This window comes from Plasmodium reichenowi, chromosome 12 (assembly GCF_001601855.1).
Source record: "Plasmodium reichenowi strain SY57 chromosome 12, whole genome shotgun sequence".
In the NCBI taxonomy this organism is placed as follows: domain Eukaryota; phylum Apicomplexa; class Aconoidasida; order Haemosporida; family Plasmodiidae; genus Plasmodium; species Plasmodium reichenowi.
In genome coordinates this window covers 1,664,698-1,679,808 of record NC_033657.1, presented here as the reverse complement: position 1 = coordinate 1,679,808, position 15,111 = coordinate 1,664,698, and the positions used below count along the sequence as shown (strand labels likewise).

The window sequence follows — 15,111 nt, the reverse complement described above, 5'->3', positions numbered from 1 at the left end:
AAATTAAATAAAAAAAATTTATTTTTTTTTTTTAAAAAAAAAAAAAAAAAATTTTTATATTTAAAATTTAAAAAAAAAAAAATAATAAAAAAAAAAAAATTTAAAAAAAAAAAAAAAAAAAAAAAAAAAAAAAAAAAAATTATATAAAATGGCTAATTCTATTAAATGGCTGAATTTATAAAATAGCTAATTTTATAAAAAAAGCTATTTTAACCAACTCCCTGATTTTATTATTAAAGGGTTAATTTTACAATGTGGATAATTGTAGAAAACCGATAAGAGAGAAAAAAAAAAAAAAATAAATATACATAGGGAAATAATTATAAAAAAAAAAAAAAAAGAAATTAAAAATAAATAGAATTATTATAATATCAAAAAGATATGACAAAATTATTAATAACCCACAAATGAAAAAATAATAAATAAAAATACTGTAATATATACAATAAAATACTTTATCATTTATTCTTATAAAGGAAAAAAAATATTTTTCTATATTGTAGATTGTTATATCATGGTATAATATTCATCCTATAACAAAAAAAAAAAAAAAAAATAATAATAATAATAATAATAAATAAATATATATATATATATATATATATTTATTTATTTATTTATTTAATTTTATTGTTATTTTATATAATGGGAAAGTGCGACTTCTTTATTTTTCTTCCAATATTCTTTTTTGTCTTAATATGGTATGTTCATTATGTATTAGGACAACCATCAGATGTACCGAATGTGAGAGATTTGATAAAACGATTTGAAAATACCAATGAATCAGTTAATTCTAATGATAATATAATTAATAGGAATAATCAGCTAGAAAGAAATATACATTATGATCCTAATAATTTATATAATATAAGACAAAACCAGAGACATGAGAACATTGCTGGAAGATCGTATGTAAGTAGAAATCCAAATGAATTTTCTAGTGATATTATGATAAATAGAAATAATGTGCATGATGAACAACGTGTGAGAGATGAAGGAAGAGAAAACAATCGAAGAAGTTCTGTTCCAAATAATGCACATACATCCTCAAAGTATTATGGAAGTGACCAAGAGATTATGCAAAGTAAGCCTGTTAATAATTTACATTTAGGAAAATCATTGGACGATTTTTATAACAATTTAGGTGTTAGTTCAGACGATTTTGATGACGATGAAGAAATTAATTATAATGAAAATGATTCTTTCAGTTCTTTTTCACATAATAACCAAAATGAAGATACAACTCTTTTATATGATGAATTTGAATATGTTGACAGTAATAATTATGCTAGAAATGGTAGTAGTAGTAGTAGTAATAATAATAGTAACAATATTGGTAATAATGGAAAAATCACGTATAATGAAAATGATGTATATTATAATGATTCAAATAATGGCTATTCAACCCTTTCAAATATACATAGAGATAATAAGATAAAACCAAATTTATCATCACTATATGGCAATAAAATGTTTAATAATTATTCAAATTCTACTTTTAATGATGTACCAAATAATTATAATAGAGACGATGAAATTACACCTTTTAATAATAATCGAAACGTTCATGTTCCATCAGAATATTCTAACCCTTTAGATGCTTATGTGCATGCAAATAATCAACAATTTTCTACCCAACAGTACGGTAATAATATGGAAGAAATGAATAAATTAAGAAGAAAAGTAAATTTCGCACCACGTGATATTTATACTGTAAATAATTCTTTAGATGAACATTCAATAAATAATAATACACCATTAAATAATATGGATGCTCGTCCCAGTTACATGACAGAAGGAAATAAAAATATAAATACAAACATAAATACAAACACAAATACAAACACAAATACAAATACAAATAAGAGTAAAAAGAGATCAGATTCTAACTTTTTTTCAAAAAATAAAAAAAATAATAGTGCTAGTACAAATGAATTAAGTAGATACAAAGATGTTTCTAAAAAAATATTCAAAGATAATATGTATAATAGATATGAAAATAAGAACTACCCTAAAAGTGTGTACGTGTTCAATGAATATCAAAATAATTTTTTTTTTAACAAAATACTTAAACCTTCATCTAGTAATAGTATAAGACAAATATTTCAAAAGAATACCCAACATAAAAATACGAACAATAATGTATCAGTAACAAGTGAATTACAAGTTGCTACACAACATTGTATTAGTAAAAATAAAAATAAATTAACAAAACCAGTTATATTAAAATATATTGCATTAAATAATAAAAAATATTTAAATAAATATGAATATGCTATGTCTTATATTCATTTTACATGTAATAATAAAAATAATAAAAAAAGTAACATGTGTCTAGATATAAAACCTATGCTTTATACAGAAAATGATAAAAATATAAATGATATGATAAATAGATTACCAAATATATATATATTAAACACAATAGAATATATTTTAACAGACCCTAAAACAAGTAGTTCGTATAAATCCTTAATTAAAAATAATATAAAAAATCATCATTTAACAGTAACAGATATTGTATTAATACTTTCAAATAACTATTTTAAAAATATAAACTCTATTTTGGTAAATCATTATATTAGATTTCTTAACACTAAAAATGAAACATATTTGTTAAAATATTATTTATCAGCATTAATATCATTTGTTCCTTTTATCAAACCAGCAATGAAAATATATTATGACCAACGTTATATAAATTTAAGTCTTTATACATTAAATTTAGAAATAGCCAAAGTATTTAATGGATTACTAAACGTAATTCTAAAATGGTCACAAGCATTCAAAAATGAAAGTAACCATATAACAAATCAAATAGTCATTCAGATGTACAAAAATCTTTCTTCCTTTTCTCATAACAGAAATCCAAATCTAGGACATATGTTCAAATCTCTAGAAGTAATTTTACGTTATCAAAGAATATTCAATGATATAAAAAAGGGTAAGGAGGATGAATATGAAGTTATGATAAGTTATTTTACAAAATATATTAGAAATGTGTATGCTAAAACAATTACATCTTAAAGCATGTAACATAGGAGATGTACATATAAATATAATTTAATTTTTTTTATATATGCAAGTTGGAATTTAAAAAAAAATATATACATATACATATATATATATATACATATATATAATTTTTACATGAAAAAAACAACCCATTTGTTTTAGTTTATTATAATTCAAAATAAATTTTTTTTTTTATGGTATATAATATGTATATTTTCTAAAAAGTTTCACCTTTTCAAGTTTATATACATTCATATATAAAAGTGATTTTATTGACCTTAATTTTTTTTAAAATATCCTTAAGGGGTAAAACAAATTTATAAGATTATATAATATAAAACTGAACATTATGACAAATTATTTTATTTTACAGTAATTCTTCGATAAGTTCGAGGGGTAGTTTATCTAGCAAGATCTAAAATGTAGAAATAAGAAAATGAAAATAAATATAAGCACATTTAAATGAAATATGTATTGTATTTTTAATTTATTATTTTTAATTTTTAATTTTTTAATTTTTAATTTTTTAATTTTTAATTTTTTAATTTTTTATTTTTTCTTTTTAATTTTTTCTTTTGTTGGTTACCAATAACTCATCATAGGACATACTTTTCAATTTTTCCTCATTTAATTCTTCATTAAAATAATTTTTATGTTTTAAAATATAACGAATAACTTTGTTTATATAATCTCTATTTCCATATTCATCTGATACATCATCAATAGATTTTTTCATTTTTTTTAATAAGGACCTGTCGTTTAGAATGGCCATAGCTTTCTTTACATCTATCCTGTGTGGTAGGTCCTGTTCATTTTCTTTATTAATTTCATTTAATTTTATCCATGCATTTTCAAATGCATCTTTATTTTCATGATTTTTTGTGTTTAATTGATTTTCAATTTGATTGATTAAAGGTTGATTATTTTTTAGAAAAAAGTTTTCTTTTTCTAATTTTTTCATTCTATAAATATAATTATTATGATATGAGTTATTATAAAAACACCTGCTGTTATTATTATTACTATTATTATTATTATTATATGTTTTATCATTTTTGAGACGAGGGCTTTGTAGAGTATCCATATTTATATTTTTTATATTTTCTAAAGGATCAGAGCTTTCATCAATGGTATATATAAAATTTAACATAAAATCTTTAAAATCATTCCACAATATTAGTAGGTTTCTTTCATCAATATGATCTGTATTGTTTAAATTTTGTTTTAATAGTAAATCTTTATTCATATTTAAAATTTTTCTTTTGATATTATCATCTGGTTCCCATAAACGGAAATTTTCCATAGATTTATGTAATAAATATTTAAGTTCATTTATATTTAACGAATCTAAGAAACATTTATTTATATTGGATTTATTTAAAAATTTTTTATTAGTTAATATAATCATTTTAATTTCTTCTATTGAAAAATGTACATCATATAGATAATATCTAATAACAGGAAAGTTATCAAATTTCAATTTATTGTTTTCACATATACATATTTGTATTAGCCTACTTTTTAAATTTTCATGTGTTACATCTATAGGTAATAAATATTTCCTTTTAAATATTTCTTCTTTTAATTGTTCTATAGACATATCTGAGAAGGATGAGAAATCAAATGAATTATTATTATTATTATTAATATTATTCACATTGTCATTGAATTTATAATTTAATTCATTATTACATTTATTTAATTTAGCATTAAACATCATATTATTATCTAACATTTCATCCTTTTCATTATTATCTTCATATGATAAATTATCATTTTCTATTTCTTTCTTATTATTAGTAGAATAATAATCATTAATATCTTCGTTACATTTAAATAACTTGGTATAATATAATGATTCTTCTCTTCTAATATCACTTTTCCATTTTTCTCTATCACTTAAACGTTCAAAAGATTTGCACGTTTCTAATTTGGAAACATTACCTTTTTCATCATCATACGGTTTACTCTTATTATTATTATCATCATTATTATTATCATTATTATTATCATTATTATTATCATCATTATTATTATCATTATTATTACTTGTTTGTATATATTTCTGTATTTTATTACTATCGTAATTTTTCATTGGTTTAATTTCCTTTGCATCAGAAAAGCTGTTTTTTTTATTATCATTCGTTTCTTTGTGACTATATATATTTTTCAGTATGCATTTCATTTCATCTCTATAATAATCACCATCTTTATTTTTATCATCATCATTATTTTCATCATTATTATTATTATTATTATCATTATTGTTATTTATATCTCCATTTATATTACCCACTACATCATCTGTATCAATAATAGTTTCATCTTTTTCTATATTATTACCATCTTGATCATTCATAAAAACATCAAATAAGTCATCAAACTCATCAACAGTTTCTATATTATTATCATTTAATTTGTTATGTTCCAATTTTTTTTTCTTTTTTTTTTTTTCTTTTTTTTTTTTCTTGACCTCTCCTCCAATATTTTCATCTTCCTTTTTATTTGTATTTTCTGTCTCGATATTTTTATTTTGAAATATCATGTTACAATTTTTTCCGAATGAGCATTTTTCCTTAAATGTATTATTATAAAAATAATTTTTTTTTTCATAAATATAATGATTATTGCCCATTTTATTATTCATCAAAAAAACTTTGGTGGCTCGATTTTTTCTTATAATATTACAATTATTGTTAATGATATTATCATTAGAATTACTATTAGGTTTATCTATTATACTACTTTTGAATTTTTGCTTGTTTTGCTTGTTTTGTTTTTTTTGGTTATCCTCTTGATAATAATTTTCAACATTGTGATTATCTATATTAGCGATTTGATTATTACCAATTTCATTTTTATAGGATGGGTCTAATATATTGTCGTTGTTACTTTCACAATGTAGTATTTCATTATTATTATGATTATTATGTATTTTGTTCATGTCTGTTTTATTTGCCTGGTTAACTTTTTGATTGTTCAAAAGAATTTGTTGATTAATTGAGTCTTTCTTGAACTTCAAATTTTGTAACCAATTAATTTTTTCTTCTGTTATGGAAGAATCTAAAGTTAAATTAAAGAAAATAAAATTGTTGTCCTTTTCTTTACTACAATTAGAAGAATTGACGTCCTTATTATTGTTATTATTATGTGGATTTTCATTTATAGTACGATTTATCATCTTATTATAAATATTTTCATTGTTTATTTTTTCTTTTTCAGAAGGAAGCTCCCTCTTTATAATTTTATCCACATATACTATAATGTTCATATTTTTTTGTAATATAAGTTCCTTGTTTTCTTTCTCACTTGAGAAATCTGATGATAATCCGACATTTAACGTCAATTTATTTTTATGAAGTAAAGCTAAAATTTTCTTATATCTATTATCTTGATTTTTTATATAGACATTACAATCGAGAAATGCCCCATATGTATGCACTGATGTAATTCTTCCTCTTAATTTCCTACCTGTATATAAATTTTTGAGCATTATACCATTTACATTTACCTTCTCACGAAGTTCTTTGGTTTCTTCATCATCATCTTGATTATAATTAAATGAATGAATATGATCATCTACAAGATGATAATTATTATTATTTCCATTATAATTATACATACGTTCATTATCATGAAGTGTATAATTTGTAGTATCTTCGATAGTATTTGGAAGAATTATATTTTTAATAGGTACATAATTTTTATAAGCTGGTGGGTTTTTATAACCTATATTATAATATTCTTCATAATGTTCTTCATTTACATTATATAATTGTATATATCTATGCAACAAAAATTTATAATTTTTATTTTTTAATGCTAAATATTTCTGTTCTTTATTTATAAATCTTACTAATATATCACCGAAAAAATGTCCTTTCTTATCTCTCATAAATATTATATATTTTTCTATAATTTTATAAGGTTTAAAAAATTCAATTATTTGAGAATTATCAACATGGAAAGGTAAACCTTTACATAATATAAGACAATTATAACCCTCCATATTTTTTTCAACAGGTAAAGGTAGAATATTCACATTATCATCATCTATTATCTTCATATCATTGTTATCATTATCTATATTTTTTATAGAATATATCTTTTCTTTCATTCTTTCTTTATTTATATCATCCATTAATAATTTATGTATATCTTTTTTGGGGGCTCCTCTTATTTTTTTTCTTTCTACACCACATCTCATAGAATTATATTTCTTATTTTTTACAAAATTACTTCTTCGTTCATTTAATGCAATCTTCTTTTTTATATTAATTAAAGTATTCGTTTTTATCGGACTAAAGGAATATCTAATCTTTCTCTTATTTTTTCCCACACTCTCATTTTTTTTCAACATAATATCTGAAGTGTACACATTTTTCTCCTCCTCAAGAGAACTTCTCAATAACATGCCCCCTTTATTATACTTCTCACATTTTAAGAAACCTCCATTGATCTTATAACTATATATAAAATTTTTATGAACAAAAAAAAATAAAAATAATGATATCTTTACAAAAAACGGAAGAATTGTAATCTTCATATATATATATTTATATATATATATATATATATATAAGTAGTACAATAATATATTATTTTGATGAAAATAAAATAAAATAAAAAAAAAAAAAAAAAACTGATGATAATATTATATATTATATATATAATATAAAAACAATAATATTCACATTCTTATACCAAAGAACAAAAAAATAAAATTTACATTTATATGTCAAATAATATATTTTTTTTAATCTTAATCAATTAATTATATATAAACTTATCGCTTATCTCTTATCACTTATCACTTATATATTTATTTATTCATTTATTTATTTTTATTTTATTTTATTTTTTTTTAATTTGTTGCTTATTAATGGATAGCAATAAAGATGATAAATTTTTATATTCTTATAAATATATTATTATTACGTTTAATATATTAATATTATGTTAATTATACCTATTATTATACTTTCATTAAACCATATGCGGTTAACAAAAAAAAATATAAAATAAAATAACAAGGAAACAAATGATATGAAATCACATGGAAATTAAAATCAACCTTACGGACCAAATACATAAATATTTTCTATTTTAAATAAGGGATAATAAATAATGCGACAAAGAATTTAAAGAGAACCCAAGGAAAAAAAAAAATAAATAAAAAATATAAGAATATATTATATATATATAATACACACATAATAATATATGTATTCCATTTATTCTTATAATAAAAGCAAAAGCTCATTATATTTTTATTTTATATATATATATATATATATATATATACAAATTTCTTATTAGCAAAACATTTTTTTACTTTTTTCTATCATTTTTATTTTATTCTACGCAATCCATATTTTTCTCTTTAATTATACAAAAATAAGGAATATAAAATGTATTTTATATATAATATTATTACTCTTTATGTTAAAAAGAATAAAATATAATTTTCTTAACATTTATTTATTTTTTAAAATTATATTACAATACATATATATATATATATATAATAATATATATTTTTTATTATATATCTAATAAATAAATACAATAGGATGAAAAAAAATTTGATTAATTATTAATTGTTAAAAGAAAAAAAAAAAAGAAGAAATTATTAAAATTTATAATTATTTTTATTAAAAATAATATAAAATTCCTTTTCATTCTTTTTTTCCTCTCTGTATATATATATATAATATAATAAATATATGAGATATTTTTTAAAATGATAAAAAACCTATATTATAATATATATATATAATATAATATAATAAATTATATTATTTCAGTTTTAACTAAATAATCCTTTCATTTTTTTATAAAGTAATAAAATTCGAAAATTATTATTATTTATACATATATAATATTATTTTATTATTTAATATATTATATATATATTAATATATATTTTTATATTACTTTTTATTTATTGCTAAACAAATAAAGCACATATAAAAAATAAAGAATTATTATTATTACATATATTATAATAATTATATAGGAGAAAAGAGAATCAAAAAGGTAAAAAATATAATAACAATTTATTTATTATAATGTTTTAATATTGTTATTATAATAATACTAAATTTTTTATATATAATATTATTATATATAATATATTATAATTATTTTTATTTATTATATTTATATATTATTTATTAATAATTTTATAGTAAGTTCAGCGGACGCAAGCTCATTTATTTATTATTAGCAAAAAAAATAAAAATTCAATTTGCCAACAAAATAATATCATGTAATTTTTCGGAAGTTTTACAATTTCCTAAGAAGTTGAAAAATTCGAAAACAATTCAATTTAGAGCAGCGTCTCTTCATCATCACTTTTGAAAATCTGTTTGTTTATAACAATAAAACATCACAAATACTATAGCAATGATCTTGACTAAGTATTCGTCAACGATATTATAAGTTTTTTTTTTTCATAGTGTTATTTTTTCAACGCCAAAAATGTACCTGTCGAACATTCCATACAAATATAATATATATGTATTATATATATATATATATAATAAATATTTATGTATATTATATATATATTTTGCTCTTTATAAATATATATATATATATATATATAGTGATTCTTTCCAAATAACACTAAAATTAATATAAATTATTATTTATGTTATATAATAAAATAAATTATATGTTCCTTTTTCTCTTTTTTTTTTTTTTTTAACATAAATTTATTATTGATACTTTTTATATAATTCTTAAGAGATATATACAGATTAACTTAATATAACGATTAATATGTTATACATTTTTAGTATTATATATATATATATATATATTATATTATCTATCACTAAATAAATTGTATTCATTATATATATTCCTTATTATTAATATATTATTTTAAGAACAAAATAAGTTCATCTTTTCTTTTCTTTTTTTTTTTTTATGTAGATGATATTTTTTGAGTTTTATTTTTTAATAAACACAAATGAATAAATAAAAATACTGTAAACATAAATATATAAATATAGAATTACATAAATGTATGTATATATATATATATATATATTTCATATAATATTTATGATTTAAAAAAAAAAAAAAAAAAAGGATGTAAGTCCAACCTACAATTTTATTAACAAACATCCCTTGATTGTTGTTATTGTAATATATATCTCTCAGTATATTTTATATACATATAATATATTCAATTGTAATATTGTTTTTTTTTTATATCATAATATATATGACGTAGCAATTGAATATTTTTCTAAATATAGATAATTATTTTTTAAGTCTTTAAAACTGTAATAAATATAATATATATTTATATATGTATATATATGTATGTATTCATATGGAAGAAATGATAAGCGAATTTATTTAAGGAATAACTTCATATCATCCTTTAAATACACAAATACAATATAATTTTTTAAATATCACATTATATTCATACCACAACAAATAAGTATTAAATATACACATATCAAAAACAAAAAAAAAAAAAAAAAAAAAAAAAAAAAATATATTTGTATATAAAATGAACCATCATTATATTATATTTAATTAAACATTTTATGATATGGAATGATTATTTTCAGAAAAAGAAAGCAAACAAACAATATAAATACATTCAAGTATTACTGAGAAATTTGTACCATATATATATATATTTATATATATATATATTTTTTTTTTTTCTTTCATCCCCCCTTTTTGTTTTATGGATGTATGAAATCATTTTGTATATGTGAAAATATTTTTAGAGAATGAAATATGTGGAAAATAATAATAATTACCTTCTTAATATATAATATATTACTGTATATTTTTTATAGATTATAATATGTATTATTACATTAATATTATAAATATATATATATATATATATAATATACATGTTATAAAGAATATATAATGCATATTAATATATAACGAAAAGTATATATATTTCTTATATTATATAGTAGCTTTACTAATACAATAATAATATTATTTTACATCTTAGGACTTACCAAAAAGAAAAATAAATTAACATAATATAATATAATATAATATAATATAATATAAATCATATAAGTATGGTAATAAAAATAGCGCCCCTATTTCTAAAGTTAATTATGTTTTAAAAGAAAAATAAATTGAAATCAAAAAATAAGAAAACAAAATAAATAATAAATAATAAATAATAAATAACAAATAAACCCCTTATTATATATTTATGGGGTTAAGATAACAATATTACATAGGGAAAAATAAATGCATTATATATTTTTGTATTTTTAAAAACATACAATATTCATTTTTTATATATTATTTTTATATTATAAATGAATATAAACATATACATGAAGGTGTTGTTTCACCATAGTAGGTAGCTAACACTATCCATAAATCAGAAAAAAAAAAAAAAAAAAAAAAAAAAAAAAAAAAAAAAAAAAAAAAAACACGTAAAAGTAATAGTAAAAAGAAAAAGATAATATAATTATTGTCATTATTATAACAGTTTAATCCAGAAATATATTACACTAACATTTTATATACATTTAACAAGTCAATATGGTTAAAATAAGAAAAAATGTTGAAAATATGGAATTATACGATTACATGAAGGAGCTTAATGAAAATGTGTGGTGTTATTTTTTTGATGATTCTTTAGCACATGAAACAATATATCATTCCCTTAACGAATTAGAACAAATAATTATTTCAAGATTATTATTTATTCAACAAGTAGTTTCAGAAAGAGCTATGAGATTATGGATAAATCCAAATTATTTAAAAAAGTTAAGTGAAAGTATAAAAAATTTAGTAGAAGCAAAAATATTAGTTGAAAGTGATATGAAAAAAGATAATTATAATCAATATAAAATTAATGAAAGTTTTAGAATAACCTTATTAAATAAAATTTATAAAACAAATACCAATAATATTTTTATTTTTAATAATAATATTAAAGAACAATTAGAAAGAGAAAAAAATTTATACGAACAAAATTTATTTCCTCATAAAGAAGAAATATTTGGTTATGCTCAAACAAAGTGGAATAATTTATTACATTTTATAGCATCTCCAAATTTTAATTCTGTTAATAATTATTTTAATTCAAATATTAATAATGACGATGCAAATAAATACACCTCTTATGATATGGCAAGGCGTAAAAGAGTAGGTAAAGATGGGGGTCCAGATATGGGAAGGAAGTCGTTGGACAAAATGGCAAGTCGTCGATCTTATAATAGGAGACGAAAAAAGAAAAAATATAGTGATGACGAAGATGAATTTGATGAGGAAGAATATGAAGGTGAAGATGATGATAATTTTGTTGATGGTGATGATAGTAATGATAATAGTAATGATGATAGTGGTGATGATGATGATGATGATTATGATGATTATACTAATGATGATAATAATATTTACTTTAACGATAAAGCAAATTCTCACCTACTTGTAAAACATCAATATGATAATCATCAACTTAATAACTCTACTGCGTATGTAGAAAATCCATCAGATGATTATACTTACAAAAAAGAAGATGATAACAAAATAGAACAAAGAAAAAGTGTACATTTTAATTCTGACATTTATGAAAAAGCATATAACAATTTATATACACAACAGGGGGATAGTAATAATATAAATGAAATGGAGTATTATATGGCTGATACTAAAACAAATAATAATAAAAAAAAGAAAAAGAAAAACAAACATATATATGCATATAAACAAAATGAACTATATTATAAGAGCCTATTAAACATGGAACATAGTTATATTGAAGAAGAAAATTATAATAATAATGAAAGTACCTTTTTCTTATCAAACATAAATGAAAGGTTTATGACTAAACCTAGCGAAAGTGTTATTGAAGTGTTAAGGAGAAAAAATTTCCTTTTAGATGATCCTAATAATACAAAAACTATAAATATGAGTAGAGAAGCTTTTTCGTGGTTTTTAAAAGATTTAAGAAGTAGAATAATATCCTTAGTGCTTGAATATTTAATAATAATAGATAATGGATATGTAACAAATATAGCTAAAGATGTATATACCAAGTATCAGAAGAAGAAAAATAACGCTATAAATAATATTAATAATAATAGTAGTAGTGGTATAAATAATAATATAAATTTTGATGAAAATATTAAAAGTAACCATTGTGAAGAATCTAAGAAAAGTTATGATAATAACAATAATAATAATAATAATAATAATAATAATAATAATAGTAGTAGTAGTAGTAGCTGTGCATATATAACAAGAACTAATAAAGATCCAAAGAAATCAGAAATATATGTAAAAGAAACATTATTATTAATTTTATCATTATCACAATGTGATATAAGTCATCCAATATTTTTAGAAAATTTAACAAAAGCTCAAAAAGAATTCATAGATTTCGGTAGTCATATCGGCTTATTCTTAAAACCTAATGATTCATATATATTTATAACACCATATGCCTTACTATTAACAATTAATAATTTTAATTCACAATATTATCTTTCTTTATTAAGTAATATAACTATTGAAGGGTTATGTGAAGAAGATGTTAGGAAGAGATTAAGTAAGAGATATTTTCATTTTTATTTATTAAAACAGGATGAAAAAGAGGAAAAATATATGAATAAAGATTTATCATTAGATATAAAAAATAAGGATGAGAAATCATTAATATTAGATAAAAGAAAAAATATTACGAAAAAATTAATTAATGATAGTTTATATTCTGATATAAAAATGAATGGTAGTAATAACCTTGAAATTGGATTAATTGTTCAGAGTAATTTTAAAGTATATTTATATACATCTTCTTTATTAAAAATTAATATATTAAGTCATTTATGTGAGTTACAAGCACGTACACCAAATATGGTCGTAGGAATTTTAACAAGAAGAAGTGTATTGAATGCATATAATTCGGATATTACAGCAAACCAAATTATTAAATTTCTAGAATCTTATTCACATCCAGGAAAAAATAATTTTAAAAGTTCTATACCTATGAATGTTATTACACAGTTAAAATTGTGGGAATCAGAAAGACATAGATTAACATTGGAAGATGCTATAGTTTTTAAATCATTTGAAAAAGATTTTATGCCACACTTATATCAACAAATTGTTATATGGGCTAATAGTAAAAATTATTTGCTCCACTATACACCATGGCCTAAAAATAATACAAAAGAATTTGATCTATGGATAAAAGCAGAAAAATATCTCTGCTGTATTTATGAATCAAAAAATGAAATTATAGATAAAATTAAGGAAATACGAGAAAAACTTATGAAAAAAAGACAAAACGGGTAAAATAATTTTTATTTTCTGAAAAAAATTAATATCTGTATGAATAAAGTTAAATGTATTAATTCAAGAAATGTGGCAATTACAAAAAATATATATATATATATATATATATACCAAATTATATCGATATTCTCCCCTTTTTTTTTGTGAGTTTCCATATGTGTAATATTTTAGTTAATATTGTTTTTTTTTTTTTTTTTTTTTTTTTTTTATGAATTATAAAACCATATATATTATGATTTTCTTTGTATTTATTCTTTACAAAATAAATGTAATTTTTTTTCTTTTTTCTTTTTTTGTGTAAATAATTATAATTTTATATTTTATTTGTCACTTCTTTTTTATATAAAAGTTTTTCAATAAATAAAATAAAAAAATTAATAAATGTATTAATAAATATGATGAAATGTTTAATAAGTGTAATACAAAAAATAAAAAGATATGTTATATATATATATATATATATATAATTTAAAAGTTAATAATGTGATATAATTATTCAAAAGGGTTAAGGACAAATACATATAAATTTTTTTATTAAAAAATATGATTTCATATTTTAAATATTAATTTAATAAATTGTGTACACAAAACATATAAATTTCGGGAAATTATTTTAAATTGTTTAAAAATTTATATACATTTTTTTTTTTTTTTTTTTTTTTTTTTTTTTTTTTTTTTTTTTTTTTTTTTTTTAAAGTTTTTTCTTTTTTTTTTTTTTTTCTCCATGCCGCCTAAAAAAAAAAAAAAAAAAAAAAAATAAAAAATAAAAAAAAAAAAAAAAAA

General features: G+C 19.1%; 3 protein-coding genes and 1 non-coding gene across 4 annotated transcripts; 2 read left to right on the top strand and 2 right to left on the bottom strand.

Annotated features, from left to right (window-relative positions):
- Window positions 1–645: 645 nt before the first annotated feature.
- On the top strand, window positions 646–3,027 carry PRSY57_1243900 (hypothetical protein; the record flags this gene model as incomplete). The annotated part of the gene is made up of 1 exon (XM_012908851.2): window positions 646–3,027. One exon carries the CDS (start codon window positions 646–648, stop codon window positions 3,025–3,027), a length of 2,382 nt encoding a protein of 793 aa, XP_012764305.2.
- Window positions 3,028–3,382: 355 nt separating this feature from the next.
- Window positions 3,383–7,561, bottom strand: PRSY57_1243800 (hypothetical protein; the record flags this gene model as incomplete). Its single annotated transcript, XM_012908850.2, has 2 exons — window positions 3,383–3,430; window positions 3,602–7,561. The coding sequence occupies 2 exons, from the start codon at window positions 7,559–7,561 to the stop codon at window positions 3,383–3,385; spliced, it is 4,008 nt and encodes a 1,335-aa protein (XP_012764304.2).
- Window positions 7,562–9,208: 1,647 nt separating this feature from the next.
- PRSY57_1243700 lies at window positions 9,209–9,450 on the bottom strand. The gene has a single exon (XR_002204081.1). It is a non-coding gene; the product is annotated as an ACEA small nucleolar RNA U3 (small nucleolar RNA).
- Window positions 9,451–11,568: 2,118 nt separating this feature from the next.
- On the top strand, window positions 11,569–14,328 carry PRSY57_1243600 (transcription factor Tfb2, putative; the record flags this gene model as incomplete). Its single annotated transcript, XM_012908849.2, has 1 exon — window positions 11,569–14,328. The coding sequence occupies one exon, from the start codon at window positions 11,569–11,571 to the stop codon at window positions 14,326–14,328; it is 2,760 nt and encodes a 919-aa protein (XP_012764303.2).
- Between the last annotated feature and the right edge of the window lie 783 nt (window positions 14,329–15,111).